The sequence below is a fragment of the Lates calcarifer genome, linkage group LG2 (assembly GCF_001640805.2).
Source record: "Lates calcarifer isolate ASB-BC8 linkage group LG2, TLL_Latcal_v3, whole genome shotgun sequence".
Lineage (NCBI taxonomy): Eukaryota > Metazoa > Chordata > Actinopteri > Centropomidae > Lates > Lates calcarifer.
The window spans coordinates 344,211-361,509 of NC_066834.1; the positions used below are offsets into that span (position 1 = coordinate 344,211).

The following is a 17,299-nucleotide window of genomic DNA, read 5'->3' on the forward strand; positions in this document are numbered from 1 at the left end:
TGCGAGTCCTTCCCAGGAAAAACAACATAACTTTTATTTAGCGCTGGCAGCTCGGGTGCTTTTGTGGATTTTGCTGTCCTGGATGTGCTCTATCACAGAACCATCTATCATCATCCCCCCTTTAGAATTAATGAGTCTCTGAAGTCATTATGCAACGCTGGAATGAAAGCAGTAAACAGTTTAGTGTGACTTTGCTCGGTCAAGATAGCAAGTTGCTTTACTTACCCCAAAAATTATTTTTATTTTTCTGCCAAGAATAAATGAAGTGATGCTGCATGTTTGTGTGCTGTTCTACTCTGCACCAAAAGATCACTGCTACTGCTGTTTCTATTACCCTCACTGCTACTACTACGATTTACACATGCCTCTGCTACTATGGTGCTACGGTGCTCAGAGATTATTACAACCAGTTAAAACAATCAAAAGTTCAAGCACAGTCAGAAACATCAGTAAAAAGGCTGACATGAATTCAAAACAAAATTAACAAGTAATAATCCATCCAATCCAGATACAGTAGTCATAAAACAAAAATGGTTTCACCACATACTCAATCGACTAGAATCTGTTTGAAGAGAAGACCTAGAAGATGACTCACTCTGACAGCCTAAGCTCCTGGATGGTCCCGAGCCTCGAGGCCCACGTGGAAAAACCTCTGATTCACAATTAAGATCCTGCTACGTGGAAACTTTTGTTCCACTCTGGAGACGAGACGTCAAGTCGTGTTTGAAACAGTTTGAAAAAGGCAGATGATGTACAGACAGCAACACAATCTACTGCAAATGATCAAATCTGACTAAATTACCCCTTTCACTGAGTCTAATCAGCCTTACATTAGCACAAACAGATGGCCCTTAAATGTGGAATATGACACTTCTTTATTTATATGATTTGAAAACTCTGCAAAGGTCAGACAGGTGTTTCCAGATTTTAGCCAGGTGTGTCCCTGTGTTCAGAAAATAGAGATAGGATGAATGTGAAGTGGGCTGCTTTCCCTCTGTTTTCCTTATGAAGTGTCCAAGAATCATGTGTAACCATCCAGTGTTTGTAAGTGTTGAAAGGAGGTGAGTAGTCAAATCAGATTGTACGCTGTGTATGTTGTTCTAAGGACAGAGCTACCAGAGGTGAGCCAGATGCAAAGGCACTGCAGGTCAGGTTATTTACTGAGGCTGACAGAAGTTTACAGACACTTTGTCATTTACTTTCATTACAATGCAGCTGTTTGCTAACATGGATCACAGATTTGTGTCTGCTATCATTTATTCTCACTAAGATTTCCCGACCTGAGCAGCAACAACCTTGAAAATGAGCTTGAAGGAAGCCATCCATGTTTTATCTCTCCACAGACGTTACAATCCCGTCTCACTGTGATGAAAAGACCAGCAACTCCACTGCTTGTTCATCTCCATGTCTGTTCTCCAGCTGTATTCCCGATGAGCCCAGACCACAACATTTTAATACTCGCTCTGTCATATCTGACAGGAGAAATCCTCTGCCAGTGACCAGAGAGTGGAGGCTTTCTCAAACCATGACATAAATTTACATGACATGTTGATTTGGGGAGAATTAATGCAAGTACTGGAAGACTTTCCACACCAAAGGGCACATCTTGTACAGCAAAAGATGATCTGTGCCTGCATGAAGTGAACGTTTATTGTGCAGAAACAGTGCTTTTCACAGTGTGTTTCCCTGCAGTGGAAAAACCCAAACTGTGAGGGGTCGTGTTGAGGTTTGGTCCCACTGGAGAGTCTCAGTGTAAGCAGGTGCTCTCTGGGCTCCCCTGCGTCACAGTGGCCAACAACCCTAAAAATCTGCTGCCTCTCATCCAACCTCCACTTGTTAAACTGCGTCACACATCTCCGGTGCTTTCTGTGTGTGTGTGTGGATTGCCCTACTTTGGACTCATTCAGAAGTAGAGCAACAAGTCTGGCTAGAGTTCAGCATTGTGGGGTTCTTGGAAGGTATGCAGGGAAGGAACTCAGCACACGTCTCTGCCTTGTCCCGGCAAACACAGCTGTTCCCTGCGTCCCCACGTCACCCCTCTCTGTCTGAACTCTTTTGCCCAGAATTACCTTGGCCAAACAAACCATGCAGGTCAACACAGCAGCAGCGAGTTTATGCTGAGCTGTGCTAAACAAGTATTAGTTTAGAGCTCAAAGGCTGCTCTGGGGAGCGCTGACTTCTGCAAGATCTGTGCCTGATACGCTTTTGTCTGAGATATTAGTATTGTATTATAACATTTACAGCCTATAAACACAATGGTGACTCATCATTTATCCTAAAATCACTGTATGATTAAATCAGTTTTATCAGGTTTGCTGCTTGCTCCCATGCAGTGTGGTCAGAATGAATGGTTTCCTCCTGCACTGACTGATTGTTTACACATGTGGTTGTTTACGACAGTGTTTATTGGTGTTTGTATTTGATGACACAACAATTGCTCTGATAAAAGCAGCTCTAAAAGTTTTATTTCATTATTATCGGTCAGACTCTCTTCAACCACAATCGGTCGTACCTCAGAAACAGTTATGGAAACAATTATGAGGAGGAAGAAACGACAAGTATTTGGAGGACACACACACACACACACCACACACAGTTGTGTTTCCATCACTTCACATTGACTTACATTCATCTCCTGGAAACTTTCCCTCGCCCTAATTTCAGCCCTTACCTTAACCTTTAACCTAGCATTTATCTCAGATTTCAGACCTCATTTATGTAACAGAAACTTTAAAAGAAGGAGATTCTCCACAATACGATTTATCTGTCTCAGTCCCGACTCCACACACCCACCTCACCTGTTCCCCATTCCCCAATCAGCTCACAGTACATACACCTGCTGTCTCTCCCCAGTGTCAGTTACCTGCCTGCCTTGTCTGTATCTGCTTCAGTGCACTCTCTCTGTAGTAATACAACTACACACACACTCTTTGACTGTTTCAGAGAAAATACTTTATGTTCATTGGAAATCTGCTTGTGTAGATTTTCTACATATGTAGAACGTGTGTCATGAACCACGAAGGCACTTTGACAAACCCGAAAATGTCATCGTCTTCTTTCCATCTCCTGTCATGGTGTGTAGGATATAATGAACTGCAGAGATGTTTCACTTATCAGCATCAGTCATCAGGATCTTGCACCTCTTTCCTCCAAAACTAGGTGGTCAGGTAGGTGTACACCCTGGTGTACTGAAGAAACACATGCCCTTCAGCAGGCCTGCAGGAGACTGGAGAGCAAATGGTGAAAATCTAAACTGGAAATCTTCTACCTCCAGTGGCACGAATGTGTACTGAATTACAAGAGTCTGTCTGCTGCTAGAGAAACATATTTCTCTCACAGTAACAATAAACACAACTCTACATTTCTTTTTGACACTGTAGCCAAATTGAAAAGCAGCTGTTTCTGAGCTGCTCACCCTTTACAACTCATGACTTTCTGCAGTTTGTGGAGTCACTGTCTAATCTGACGTTAGACCTAATACCTGCCCACTCAGCCCTCTACCAGCTACATTTCCCAAAGATGTCCAGCCAGTTTGGGACCTGCAATCCTCTATATTGTTAATTTATCATTTACATCTTGCATTGTCCCCATTACCTTTAAAACGGCTGTGGTTAAACTGTTGCTCAAGAAACCACAACTTGATCCAGGGTCTCAGAAATGATATTTTATTTAATTATATTTTTCAATTTTTTTCAAAAGTACTACAGCGATGTTTCTGTCAGCCCACATATCTGAACCTTTTCAGTCCACTGAAAAGTCCACAGTCCACTGTCCCTTCTAAAGTGGTAAATGATCTCTTGCTCACTGTGGATTCAGATCAGTCAATCTCAGTGCTTGCTGCTTACTCCCAGACTGTTCAGAAAACCTGTTCTGAGCCGACTCTCACATAGTTTAAGTCTTACTTATCTGAGAGAACACAGTGTGCTTCCTATGATAATAATATTACATCAATATTCCCTGATATAAAATACTGAGTAACCCAAGTCTCTGTTCTTGGGCCTCTGCTTTTTTTTCTTTGTACTTCACCTCTTGGCCAAATTATATGCAGCCATGTTTGAGTTCCACCGTTACGCTGATGATACTCTGCTCTATCTTCCAGTAAAAGCTGATGACCCTTCTCAAGTTATCATATTAGAAGTCTGCATGTCAGAAACCTCCTTCTACATCCAGGTAACACTGAAACTGACACCTGTGTGATTTCTCAAAGTATGACAGCCAAAACTCTCTCGACTGGCGTATTAAAGACATCACCAAGTCCACTTTTTTTCACCAGTGGCTAATATTTTCTGTCTACGACACTTTTGTGCCATCCACATTTTCTACCTGGCTTTTCCTCTCATTTGCTAAAATGAATGTCTTCTAATGGGTCTAAAATTTAACGAACCCCAGAAGATTTGATCAGTGGGCTTGTCTCAGTCTAAGTGAATCCACTAGACATATATAGTCTGTGTTATTCTGCCAGTGAGCTCACTGTAAACCTCCTGTTAACCACTCCATCTCTCTGTTTATTCCCTTTAAGCCTATGAGCAGGCAGCATGTGTCTCTTTCTCCCCCGATGTTCTCCTCCCTCTCTCTTCAGCCATGCTCCTTGTGCCGGACCATCAGCTGTCCTGAGACCTCTCTCCCTCTCTGTCAGTGCCTCGTTCCAGATGTTTTGGATCTGGATCTTCATCCTCCTTGTCTCTCTCTCTCTGTGTTTCCCTCTCCTCCACGTGTGAATGATATGTTTTGGTTTTACCTCCTGTGTGTTTGTGTAGTCTGGTGGAGAGGAGGTTGTGTGGCTCAGATCTGTTGGCAGGACCTGGAAGTCGCTCAGTGTCCTCCCAGATCATCATTAATATTTACAGTCTATAATGGTGATGGTCCATACTGTAAATCTACTTTGCTCCATTCTGTTAGATGTGGGTTCATTCTGAGAGAGGGGTCCCTCCTCTGCTACTGCTCCTGCTGTTTCTCTCAGGGTTTTTTAAGGACAGAGGGTGTTGTAATGCTCTACAGATTGTTCAGCCCCTTGAGGCAAATTTGTGATTTGTGATTTTGGGCTACAGAAATAAATTGACTTGACTCTTTTCATAGTTTTCTTTGTTGTATAATGTGGCCTCGAGAGCTCTACATTTACACAGTGAGAGCCTCATGAAACTTTATACGACTAGACCATAGACCTGGACATCTCATAAAAGGGCGTTTAAAAGTTTTCTGGGGTGATGTATATTTAAGATAAGGGGGACTCGAGGCCGTCTTATAGGTTGCATTTGGACCACAGAGCTTTTGAGGATCACTTTATAGTTGCACTTTATAGCTGACTGACGTAGGAGTGGAGTGTTGTTTGAAGCCTGAATTTGCACTGGCATCCCAGTCTTTGTCTGTCTCCAGCACTTAAGTGGTAGAAAATTTATTGGACAGTACATTACATTTAAGTTTCTGAGAGTGCTCAGAGCTGACATTCCCTTTGTTCTTGTCCTGGTTAATTCTACAAGTCTGAAAACAGTACAGACCATTTCCAGGGTTGAATGCACATTTCTTTTGTTTGGATTTACTTTGGAGAATGAAAGGTAAAAAAATGACCACATTTCCTCCTCAGCAGGATGATTTGTGGGGGGCTGACAGCAGATCTTATCTTGCCCTATTTTCCTGCCACAGCAAAAAAAAAAAAAAAAAAAAAAAAAAGAAAAGAAAAGAAAAAGAAAAAAAAAGCAACATCTTTTTGTTTTTTGTTCTTTTCTGGAATAATTCAGCTAATTTGTCCACGGCTGAACATTCAGTTTCAAACTTGAAGTGTTACCTGTACTCACAGGGAATCTGATTGAAATTCAGGCCACGGTGAGAGCAGCTCTCTGCATAGCTATATTTAGGTGGAGCGGTTTCCAGTCATAAATCCATGACACAAAGAAGACTGCTGTCTGTCTCTAATACCTGAGAGGGCAGTGAAAACATCTGGGTAGTGGACTTCACTGGCCTGACTGGACAGAAAGACACATACTGTCTTTCCTCACTGGCTAACAGAAGTGTTTATTATTGGATTAATATTTATGACCATTAGCCATGCTGACTTCCTCACCTTTCATCATCTTCAACATTCTTGGATTTTCTCACTGTCTTGATATGAGTTGTACAGTCAGAGAGAGGACGAGTTAGTTTGGGGGCAACTATGGAAAAACCCCAAACTGAACTGAGCTGAACCTTTGTGTTAGTTCCTCAACAGAGTCTCATTGCAGTGCAGATGGTGTTGTAAGCTGTGTTTCCTGCCTTTCTGGGCACCAATAGGAGCGCTGACAGCAGTGGGCTCATCTCATCCAGTCCTTGTGTACAAGGGTTCAGTCGTCGAGCAGCAAATGTTGATCCACTCTTTCTTTTTCCCTCTCGTGGCTTCAGTCTCTTCACTTCTCAGTCCACTTAAGGCTGGACGAGCCATTTCTTAAACATTTCAAATTGGTCTGACACATTTAACAGTTTCTTCTAAACCACAGACAGGACACAAAGGAAAAACTTGAATAAATGAGTGGAGAAAAATAAGGAGTGCAGATGCTTCCACACAGTAGAGCAGTTAACATCCCATCATGCTCTGTGGCACGAGCAAAATGCAGAGCAGGCCCAGCTAATTCCTCATCCATCATCAAATCACCAAATGAGGGATTATGTTTTGGAGGAGTGGAGCTCCATCCCTCCAGTAGAGTTCAGAGACTTGTAGAATCAATGCCAAAGGAGCACTGAAGCTGCTCTGGTGGCACATGGTGGCCTGACTCTCACCTGTCTGTAAAGGAGTTTAGTAAATCATAACAGGAGAGACTCCCAAACAAATTTCATTCCTCTTAAAAATCTAATGAAATAAAATGCAAATATTCCTCTTGAACAAATATTGAAGTTTCTTTTTAAAACAATAAACCTTTTTCAGCAGGTCATGTGATTTTCAGTAAGTCGTATCATTCTCAGCCATGAGATGGAAACTGGGTTTTATAGCCTCATCGTGTAAAGTTTTGAATCTTTGAAAAACACCGTGTCCTCAGCTGCTGTCTGTGAAATATTTTCCATTATTACTGTGGGAGTGAGTTTGCACGACGCTGCTTTGAACATGTGAGTGACCACGATAATCTTTCATTCTGTTCTCAGTGTGTTTAGAGAGATGGTTTTCCAGTAATCCATACTGTTTACTGATCACTCATTTCATGTGGCACTCATCTTCTCATCAAAACTTCAAGACTTGGACAGATACAAATTTGACTCTAACAGCCTTTGATTTAATGATGTCAGTGTTTCCCCACTCTTTCCCCACTGCCTTTCCACACTACCATAATCAAATAATACTGTGGCATGGCTAAACCCTTCTTGCCCTTCAGTAGAGAGAATGAAGCAGGTCCATGGCCAGCTTTCAGAGATTGCGCAATATTTATACTCCAGCAGATTTCCAAGGAGCTCAGAGATATTTGGCAGCCTCCTCGTTCAAACACTCACAACAGACAGCTGCTCTGTGATGCAGAGAGAGGAACTGAGATGAAGGATTTGCATATTGTTGTATAAAAGAACAAGGTCAGCACAGACAGAGCCCCTGGCTGCCTCTGGACTCTGACATGGACAGCTGAGAGTGAGTGTTGAGCTTTTAGCAGCGATCAGTGCACTCTCTGCTGAGCCTGACAGATCAATAGATTGCCAGCACAGCGGGCCCCTGGGAAGGAAACCAACATCACAGCAGTGTCACTGTCGAACCTCTAAACAGTGACAAACAGTGAAACCTGAGGATGACAAGGAGCCCATTTTCAACTATCTCATGTTCCTGTTTAAAAGCCTGTTTAACTGTTTGAGTGAACGGTGGGCGAGTGAGCACGCTCTGTTCTGAGATCTGAGGAACGTTTAGTCAGATAGGAAGCAGTGACATCGCTGAGATGATACCTGATTAAAACCAAACGTTTGGCCTGTGATGAACGGTCTATTAACCTCCCTAACCTGCCCCCCTCGTTTGCACTGACAGCATCAATGTATTTATCAAATCTATTATGTCACTGCTTAAGGAACCCTGGTCTTGGTTGAAATGACATATCATGCTGTCTGTGGTGGAAACAGACTGCGTGGAGCATTTGTTTACAGAAGAAATGTCCATTATGCTCTCTTTTCCAGTCCTGTTGTTGTTTCCAAGTTTCCTCCTACAGGACAAAACAGTGACGGGGTTTTACCTTCCTGTCCTCCCTCTGCTGCTGATGGTGAATCCAGGTCCACACACATCTCTTAACCTAAATCTCAGACAGACAGAGCTCAGTGTGGACAGTCTGATGACACGGGATGATTTACAATCAGTGCATCTATAAGGTTGGTCTTCTTCATCCAGGAGGAGTCTGTAGACTGAGTAGTAGCACACGACAGTAGGAAAATCACATCAGCTCAGTTCAGCAGGAGGATGCAGCTCTGCAACCTCTCTGACCGAGAGACTGAGAGAAACTCATTCATGTGAGTCAGGAAAAGGTCAGTTTTACTAACAGATCCATACGTTACTGCTCCCTCTGTTTGGCTCTGCCTGTTTATTAATAGCTGAGTTTGGGCATCATGATGACTGGGAATCTATTTCTGCTTCTACTGAGCACAACACAAAATGTGCACTCATGTTTTAGCTGCAGTTTGGAGCTGAGTTGCATGTCTTTGGGTTTTGGAGTAAACCAAAGAGGATGTAACAAAACACTAACACTGAGGAGTTAAAAATGTGACTTAGGTCCTCAGATTTTCTGTCTGTGTGATGAACTGCTGTCTCATTTGTTTATTGAAAAATGCCTGGAGGTGAAGAATGTGTCTCCATCGCCCTGCTCCATGCTGACCTCCACAGTGTCCCACAGGGTCTCTGGCTGGTCTGTAGGAGTATACTGTGTGCTGTACACATTCTGTATATACTGTCAGGGAAACGTAAACTTTGAAAAGACTTCCAGCGTCTGTGGAGAAGAAGCTTTTTTTCCTCATTACACTGAAGTCCTTAGCTTTATGGGATTATATAATGTTACATAACTTCTTTCAGCATCAGTGATTCCTCCTCTGATTGGGTAAAGTGAAATGTCACCGACCTGATACCATCACAGATGGAAACAGCACGTCACTATTTAGCTAACCTGATTTCTGTGATGCATGATATTTTTACAGAGAGCTTGAACGCTCCGTCTTCAGAACAGAGGAACTAATGAGCAGTATGTTGTTTGGATTATACCCACTATTGTTGATACAGTTGCCACTGACTTCAGGGAAGAATAAAGGATGGATTTCTCTCTCTGCTTTTGTAGGAATCAGTAATTAAGATATGAAAACAAACAGAGAAGTTAGAAAGAGAAAGGTTTTCATTATGCAGAACATACTGTTGTCATCAAGTGATATTGAATCATTGCAGCCTCTCTTAGCCTCAGCACGTCTGAGCCCCCTCATCCCTCAAAACATCCAGATCCTGAACTGATCCTCAGGGTGGACGCTGTCTCTACAACCTGTGCTCTTGTAGGAAAACACCGCAGGTTTCTGCCAGATGGCGTCTTTAGCTCCAAAGAGAATATCCAGTGTTTCCTGAAGAAGATCTTTGACCACACAAACATGAGCCAAGACTTTTATTTACAAAGAAAATCTCGACTCACAGGGGCCAACACGTTATATTGGTGAACAGGCTTTTTGTGCCCTCTGCTGACACATGTTGGTTCTTGCACTTTAGCTTTAAATGCAAACCAAGCACAGTGTAATGTGTTAATTAAATGTAGTTCCTAGTGTAGTTAGTGGAATCTTAACCTGCTTGCATGTGTCAGTCCTGTGCTGAATGTTATTGACCCAGTGATTTACATGATATGTGAAGAATGATTATAGCATCAGTCTGGTGACTGCTCTTTGTCTGTCTGTATGATTTCATGTGTGTGTGCGGCGTGTATATGTTAGTGTGTGTTCTGTCCACAACTCATAACCCCCCTCAGCTCCTTGGTGAAGTTGTCGCTCCTTGACGTGTTTCTCAGTGTGAACAGGTATCTGTGGTATGCCGTGGGCTCACGTCTGTGCACCTCAGTGCCAGTCTGTGTGGGCAGCAGGAAGAGCTGTGTGAGACTGGCTGACATCAGCAGTGGCATTTAGCACATATGGGTACAGTGGCCATCAATAAATTTCAGTTCCATGAAAACAAGTGTCAGGTGAGGCCCACTGAACACTGAGGTGAAGGCAGTTGTTGTTCGATGGAAAACAGGCTTGATGACTGTGTGGAATAAAAACGTCTAAAAAATAAACCCACGCTGTGCTATGAGCAGATACATGTTCAGAACTGTTGAAGGTTGATTTGTGAGAGCTCACATGTTGGAACGTGAGAGATGATGGAGGTGAAGTTTGGAGGTGAAGATCTTTGCTGGTCTTGAGTCTTGCCGTCGCCTGAAGGAAGAGGAGAGACTGGATGAACAAACTGTCAGCAGTAGAACTCAGCATGAATGTACTACTACATGATGGAAATGCTTGTTTCTGCTCGGAGCAGTTCAGTGTTTAACAAACTGTCCATGTCTTGCAGCAGTGTCTCCTACCTGTACACGCTCCGTGTTCTGTTTTGGCTCCCTCTCCCAGCAGCATCTCCTGCAGCAGGCTGTCCATTCTGGCTTCGCCCAGCAGCTGTGCTAAGTGCAGAGTCTCCACCATCTGCCAGGCTACACTCTGCAGGGAGGGCAGGATCAGCAGGAGCTCCCCAAACCTTCCCCGCTGCTCACTGGTGGCTTCCTCCAGCAGCAGCTGGGCCTGGAAACGCAGATGTCGAACCAGCTGAGGACTCTCCAAACCCGGACAGTCTGCGAGGCCAAGGTAAGAAGACATATATTTAAGAGGGGACAGAGTACACTGTAACAGTGAGTGAGAGAAGGTCAGGGATTTATCCATATTGAACATTAATACGACTGCTGAGTGAGAAACAGACTGGAATAAAGAGATATGGCCTAACTGTGCTGTAATTCCTCCAGTCCTGTTTATGTGCAGACGTCTACAACAGGAGATAATGAGAATAACTGAAAGGAATACAGTTGTGGTTTTTCAGTGAGAGTAAAGTTAAAACTTTCTCACAGGATGGTTGAGAAAGTTTGTGTTATAAAATACAAATATTTTAGTATTTTTTCTGTGTGGCAGAGTTGAATTATTCAGTCCACAGGTGCTTTGGTTCCTCGGGCCTCTGCTGCTACTGCCTCAGGTAAACGGGCCATTAAGTTCAGCAGGCAGCCACCTCTGCCTGACTGCCAAGAAATTCACCACATCCTGATATTATTAGAAACTCTCCCTGAAAGACTCTGAGGCCAGACCGCTCAGACTAAACTACACCTGAGAAAGGCCAAGAAAACAAACAGATCCAAGAGAGAACATCAAAATAACTTATTCTGTGTCTGGTGTAATGGATGAGGTCAGGCGGCAGTCTGCAGACGCCCTCTCATGGACTGATCAGACTGACCTGGGGCAAAGAAGACAATGGTTTTCAGGCAGGCAAACTCTTTGTCTGTGATGTCCAGCTCTCTGAGAGGTTTGACCAGCTCCTCCTGGATTCTGAAGGCCACTCTGGACACCTCTATCTGTGCACCTCTCAGGGGGATCACAAAGTCGTTGCCTGCTCAGTAAACAGAAACACATCTATTCATAGGCAAGAGACTTTAACAGGAAGATTACTGTGGATCCTCAGGACATGACTGAATGATGAAATGAAACAGAACCAGCTGTATCTGTCCTACCTAGAAGAATGAGATCGTTGTAAGGTAGAGAACGTCTTGCTGCTCCTAGAATAAGATGCTCTGCAGAGTGGGTTCGAAGCAGGGTCACCTGCAGGCAGACGGACAGACAGAGACAGACAGACAGACAGTCAGACACAGGGTTCAGGTCATATACAGCTTTAATGAATAGTCGCCCAAAGCATCACCCTGAACTGAGACACTCATTAAACCATCATTAAAGTCAGTCACTGCTCATACAGGTGTAAATCAGCTGGTAGTGTGAAAAGTTACCCTGTCATCTAATGGGAGGCTACAAAACTCAGGGATGTGTTTTGCCCACTCCACCAGCAGGAGGAGTTGCTGCTTCATGGACTGAAACACGTCTCCCACGCCGGCCGTCTTCTTGGTGCTGATGTCGTGACTCTGAGGTGAGAGCAGCGCTGGGAACTGAGAGCAGCAGCAGTGTGAGTTCACAGTGGGCTCAGGTGATGCTGCCATGTGGGAATGAACCTGAGAGGAAGGTGTGTGAGTGTGTGTGTGGGAGGGAGATGAAGGGGGGGTGATGCTGATAGGTGTGTGAGTGCTGTGAAGATTCAAGCAAGATGAAGCAGATAGCAGAGGTTTGTGATGGTAAACAGAGCTGGATGGAAACCACATGATGACCAGTGTGACAGAAACTACAGCAGCTCTTTTACCAGTCATCTAATTTCTTCCTGTGCATTCCTCCTTCCTATATCTGGTTGTTATTATTCATTTGAAAGTAATTGAACATCGGCACACAATCCCAGATCTAGTGGTGCAATTAAAGGGGCTGTGATTAGATGGAGTCCCTCGGCAATTTTGTCATTTCTAAGGAGTAAGTGAATCCAGCCTACAGCTAGAACCTTTGCAGAATTTAATCGCTGCCTGTCTAAAATGTAACTTATATCCTCTTTGTCTCTGACCTTCATCAACATGATTTCCAGAAATATCCCTTGGCTGGCACGTATGAGAAAGTGTCCTTTTTCTGTCGCAGAACTTTGTACCCGAGGCCTCGAGCAGCAGAGTTGTTTTTTTTTTACCTGTTGCGCGCTGGCCTCTGCCCGCAGGAGCACACTGATGGACAGAGAGCCCACTGTCTGTCCCTTGGCTCTGTGACTGTTGATGCAGTCTCTCTCATTCTGAACAGCTGGAGATTAAAGAGAGGAAAGAGCCATCAAAGAGTTTCCTTGGCTTCTCCAGACATCAGTCCTGCTCTCCAATTTTTTTTAACTCACCTTCAGCTACAAACATGTTCTGAAAGAAAAGACCTACTCTTTGCCTCCACAAGGTTCTTCTATCCTCTGTGACACTGAAGTTGCTGTTCATGCCAGTGTTAGCCATGCCAAGTGCTGGGTACTTCTAAAATTAGAGAAAAAACTCCTACCCCCTGAAGTCTCCTTCTGTTTGGAGATTCAAGTGTCTCTATTTCAGGATGTGAAGTAGGATGGAATAATGAAATGTGAAATAACTGGGGAGCTGACGAGAGGTGATGTGAATGGATGGAAAAGTACATCTTGTTCTCTGTAATCAAATCTTAAAAAAGACATTTCATCTACATTTGACCAGCATTACATTTTAATCCAGTCACATCGGCCTTTTCTGGTTTGATATAACTTGATTTGACATTCTGATATTGACAGCAGCTTCTTACATTTACAGCTGACAATAAGAAGTGGGTGTGGACGCCTGGATGCTTGATGGTGTGGATTATGTTTAGCGGGGGGGGGGGGGGGGGGGGGGGGGGGGGGGGGCATCACATGTTGATGACCCCTCTGTGAGAGTCATTAGAAACAGAGCAATCTGGAAGGCCTCAGACTGATTCCAATATGGCTTTACAAAGTCAGACAACAGGACTGAGAGTCAGAGTAATCAGTCATCAGAGCTGTCCTCTCAGCAACCAATCAGCAGTGTGTTAATCAAACTAGAGGAGGAGAGGGAGCAGGAGGCGCTCCGCTGACATGGTGCTGCATGACAATGTCAAAAATGAATCTGGTGTGGAACATCAGTTAAGTCTGGGTCGGGAGTAAACAGTTTTCAGAGGTCGAGTATAGAATGAGTGGCTGCAGGAGGAGTCATGTGTGATGATGTAGTTCTACCTCCGGCTTCATGTGACAGTGATTCTGCAAATCTGGCAAATTAGTGAAGTAAACCTTTAATCAGCAGCCCTGGCCTTCACATCAGGAGGCTGTGAGCAACATCTTTCCAGAAGAATGTAGAACAAATGTTGCCTGTGCTCAGCCATGTTAATTATTTATGTGCAGAGACTCTTCATCACATCTCTTTCTCCCTGCTTATCTGTTGGAGTCAGTGGAAGATAAGGCCAGAGACACAGGTGTAGTGCAAACTCATTGTTGCTCAAGAAATAAATAAAAATATCTTCTCTCCTGTTAAACCACCCTCATCACCCTTTGTCCTAGAAGCAAATGTGACAAGTCTTAAATGTAAATGGTCTACAGCAAAGTTTGAAGTTTGGAATATTTATCTGAATCTCTTGTGCTGCTTCTTGTGGTTTAATTATTTATATATATGTATTTCATTATAATAAGAGACAGCTGTTTGAGAATGTAGAAACACTTCCTCTGACCTTCCTTTCTCATCCCAGCCTTGAAACACTTCTGTAGTCTGCAGTAACGACACTGGTTCCTTTTGTCTTTGTCCACGGTACATTTCCTGTTGAACCTAAAAAAGAAAAATCAGTGGAGTTCCTCTTTAATATTTGTCAGGAGAAGACACAGTTACACACGCTGAATATTCTCTGATTTAGGAACTGGTCACATTTTGTGTGTTTTTTTGATGTAGGCTAAGACATGACAGAATCTGCAGTCATCGCACGCCTCAGTCAGCTGCTCACACGGGAAAGTAACAGGACCTTACAGCTATATCTCACCATTGATTTAGAGTCCCCTGTCATTATATACATGTTATTGTTTCCATGCCTGGACTGGTCCCAGTGACTGTGACCTTTAGGCTGCTTTTGGTTCGGTAGGTGCAGTTTCCTCTGTGATACATCTCATACAGAGGGTGATAACTGTAACACCACGGAGCAAATTTTCAGCTCAACTTGAAAGAGGAGCTTTATTTATGTAATCTGTAGGTGGATATTTAAATCTAAAAAGAACACAGTGTTGTTGAACAGAGATTAGTTGTATCTCTGGAGGAACCCACCTGCAGTTGTAAGTGTGGTGGTTGCGGATGCTCCTCCTGAAGAAGCCCTTGCAGCCGTCACAGCTGGATGCACCATAATGTTTACCTGTGGCCCTGTCTGCACATATGGAACACTGAGCCCTGCCTCCATCAGGCTGTGATGGTGCTGATGCTGGTGAATCTGTCAGTCAACAGACAGTAGACAGTATGAAATATTGTCTAATACTGATGAAATAAAGACGTACGATTTACAGTGAAAAAGCCTGATGAGAAGTTTGAACAGGGAGACGTGTGATGTGCATCAGCAGAGGAGAGGGATTCTTTCTGACCTTTAACACATGGATCCCTTTCATTGGTTGCTAATGAATAAATAAATATGTCTGAGCCTGATCTAAGAAGCCTCACAAGCATCGGAGATAGATCACAGAGCCGAGAGAACATCAGCGCCCTGATAGACACAATCACTCACGACCCCTTTTATCAACGAAGACACATAATGAATCTTCTATCTCTGTGATCAGGACTAACCCTGCACACAGACACAGCTTCTCAGTCAGGAACTCACGGCCCCTCACGAATCACCTGGGCACTGTTTCATAGGTCGAGCAGGAGCAGTGGAGACGATAATAAAAGCAGGGGTTATAGGTAGAAATATCACTGCTCTGTGTGACTGCCAGTGCCAGTGGCCTCAGAGGAGAACTGCTAGTTATTACTCAAGAGGAAGAGAAAACTCCCCATTTAATTAAAGCAGTTAGAGGTCAGTGGCGAGCCAAAGTCCACTACTCTCCTCTGGCTAATTTTACATTGGGCGCTCTGTTTAAATTCTCCTTCCATGTTGCTCTAAATTGCATTTTACCAGTGTTTGATTGCTGCAGGATTGTCTCTCTTTAAAAGCACTGACCGTCAAATAACACGTTCTGGGTGCAGTGTTCCTGCACTGATGCCTGTTACTGTACAGACCCTGGGCTATAATGTATGTAAATTACATACTTAGTTTAGGGAGATGAAGCAGCGAGGGATTACAGTTTAACAGGGAAAATGCTTTCTGTGGTCAAAGATCAGTTAGATTGAATTAAGAGATTAGAAGACATTTGCCTTGCAGTTATCTGGATTTGAAGAGCGCTCTGTTGGTAAAGCTTTTTCATTTAAAGTGCAGGGAAAGGGCCTGACTCAGCTCGACTGAGCCCTCATTACAGTGATGACACAGGATAAGATTGTGAAGGAAATAAGATCAGAATGTAAACTTATGTAGAAAGCTGAAACGATTAGTCCAAGGACAGAAAATTAATCTGCAACTATTCTGATCATTGATTTATTATTAAAATCATTTTAGAAAGCAAGAATGATCAGTTTACAGACTGTAATGATTAGCTGCTTTTCTCTGGTTTTTCACTGTGAAGTGTACTTCGGTTTCAGACCACTGATTTAAAGAGCTTGGACTCTGGTAGGCCATGGGAGGACATTCTTCTAGATCAACAAAATAACTGGCTCTGCCACAAAGTCAGCATTCTGTGGAGTGACAGCTGATAAGTGATTTAGATGAAGATCTTATCATCATACCTGCTGTATTTGTCTGCAGTGGTATCACCATCATGTTGTTGAAATGATCAGTGTCTGTGCTGCAGGGAGTGCACTCCAGTTTCAGGTTGGTCCCAGTGAGCTTCATGGTTCTGATCCGGCTCTGTAAGGTCTTTGGAAGCGGTTGATTCAGCTCAGTTTCTCTTGGTTACAGGTGTCCCATGTGTAAACTCGATCCCTTTCCTTCCTCCTTCCTCCTTCCTCAGTTGTCTGCAGCTTTTGTTTTTGTCTTCTTGATCCTCTCTACAGATGTTCACCATCTAACGCTCTTGTTTTTGGGTTGAAAAACTGTGATGGTCCACTCCACTGAAATTTGGCCCAGTGTCTGTTTGCTTGTGTCTTATCAGTAAAGCATATAAAGGGGAGAGTTCAGAAACAGATAAACGAGACTCACTGTGAGGACCAAAAACAGATAAGACCTGTGAGAAAGATGTGCGACCTACATGTTACAGTATATTCATGACTGGTTCATTTAATTAGGAAAATAAATGTCATCAAAGTCAATAAAGTCAAAGACAAGTCCAAAGGTTGCATGCTGGGATGTCTTCTATCGAATTTTAGCAGAAGATTTACACAATATTCTCTTATCTTGGATAATCAATATAGCACAGGAGAGTGATACAGCACAAACAAACAGAGGGGGAGACTTTTGAAAAGAGTGTGTGATTAACCTTTGCCTCTAGTTTTCAGGTAAGTGATACTACGGGAACACAGGTGACATTTGTTTACAGTGGAAAGTCATTTTTTTCCCTTTGATGCTGATAAAGACTGTTTTAGTTTCATGATGGATGCAGACTTCACATGCCATCATATCTCTGCTGTTATTGATCAGCCCTGGAGTTCGACTACATTTAAAGCTAACCCACCCTTCTTTGATTCAGATAACACAAGTA

The 17,299-nt window shown here is 43.3% G+C and overlaps 1 protein-coding gene across 2 annotated transcripts; it reads right to left on the reverse strand.

Moving 5' to 3' along the window:
- Window positions 1-9,548: 9,548 nt before the first annotated feature.
- Window positions 9,549-16,856, reverse strand: hnf4b (hepatic nuclear factor 4, beta). 2 transcript variants are annotated; one of them, XM_051073438.1, is made up of 10 exons: window positions 16,389-16,856; window positions 14,850-15,009; window positions 14,269-14,363; window positions 12,725-12,831; window positions 11,955-12,110; window positions 11,685-11,772; window positions 11,411-11,563; window positions 10,506-10,763; window positions 10,285-10,359; window positions 9,549-10,013 (listed from the first exon to the last, which is right to left on the reverse strand). In XM_051073438.1, exons 1-10 carry the CDS (start codon window positions 16,492-16,494, stop codon window positions 10,003-10,005), a joined length of 1,209 nt encoding a protein of 402 aa, XP_050929395.1. In that variant the 5' UTR covers window positions 16,495-16,856; the 3' UTR covers window positions 9,549-10,002. The 2 variants fall into 2 exon arrangements, with proteins under 2 accessions (XP_050929395.1, XP_018538764.1); XM_018683248.2 differs by having other exon boundaries at window positions 9,549-10,359; window positions 16,389-16,853.
- Window positions 16,857-17,299: the final 443 nt, after the last annotated feature.

Coding starts and splice junctions, on each gene's coding strand:
- hnf4b (XM_018683248.2), bottom strand. CDS start 16,494: ATGAAGCTCACTGGGACCAACCTGAAACTGGAGTGCACTCCCTGCAGC. Junction 12,111..12,724: donor CAGAGGCCAGCGCGCAACAG/GTAAAAAAAAAA, acceptor TGCTGCTCTCAG/TTCCCAGCGCTGCTCTCACC. Junction 11,564..11,684: donor CAACGATCTCATTCTTCTAG/GTAGGACAGATA, acceptor TTTACTGAGCAG/GCAACGACTTTGTGATCCCC.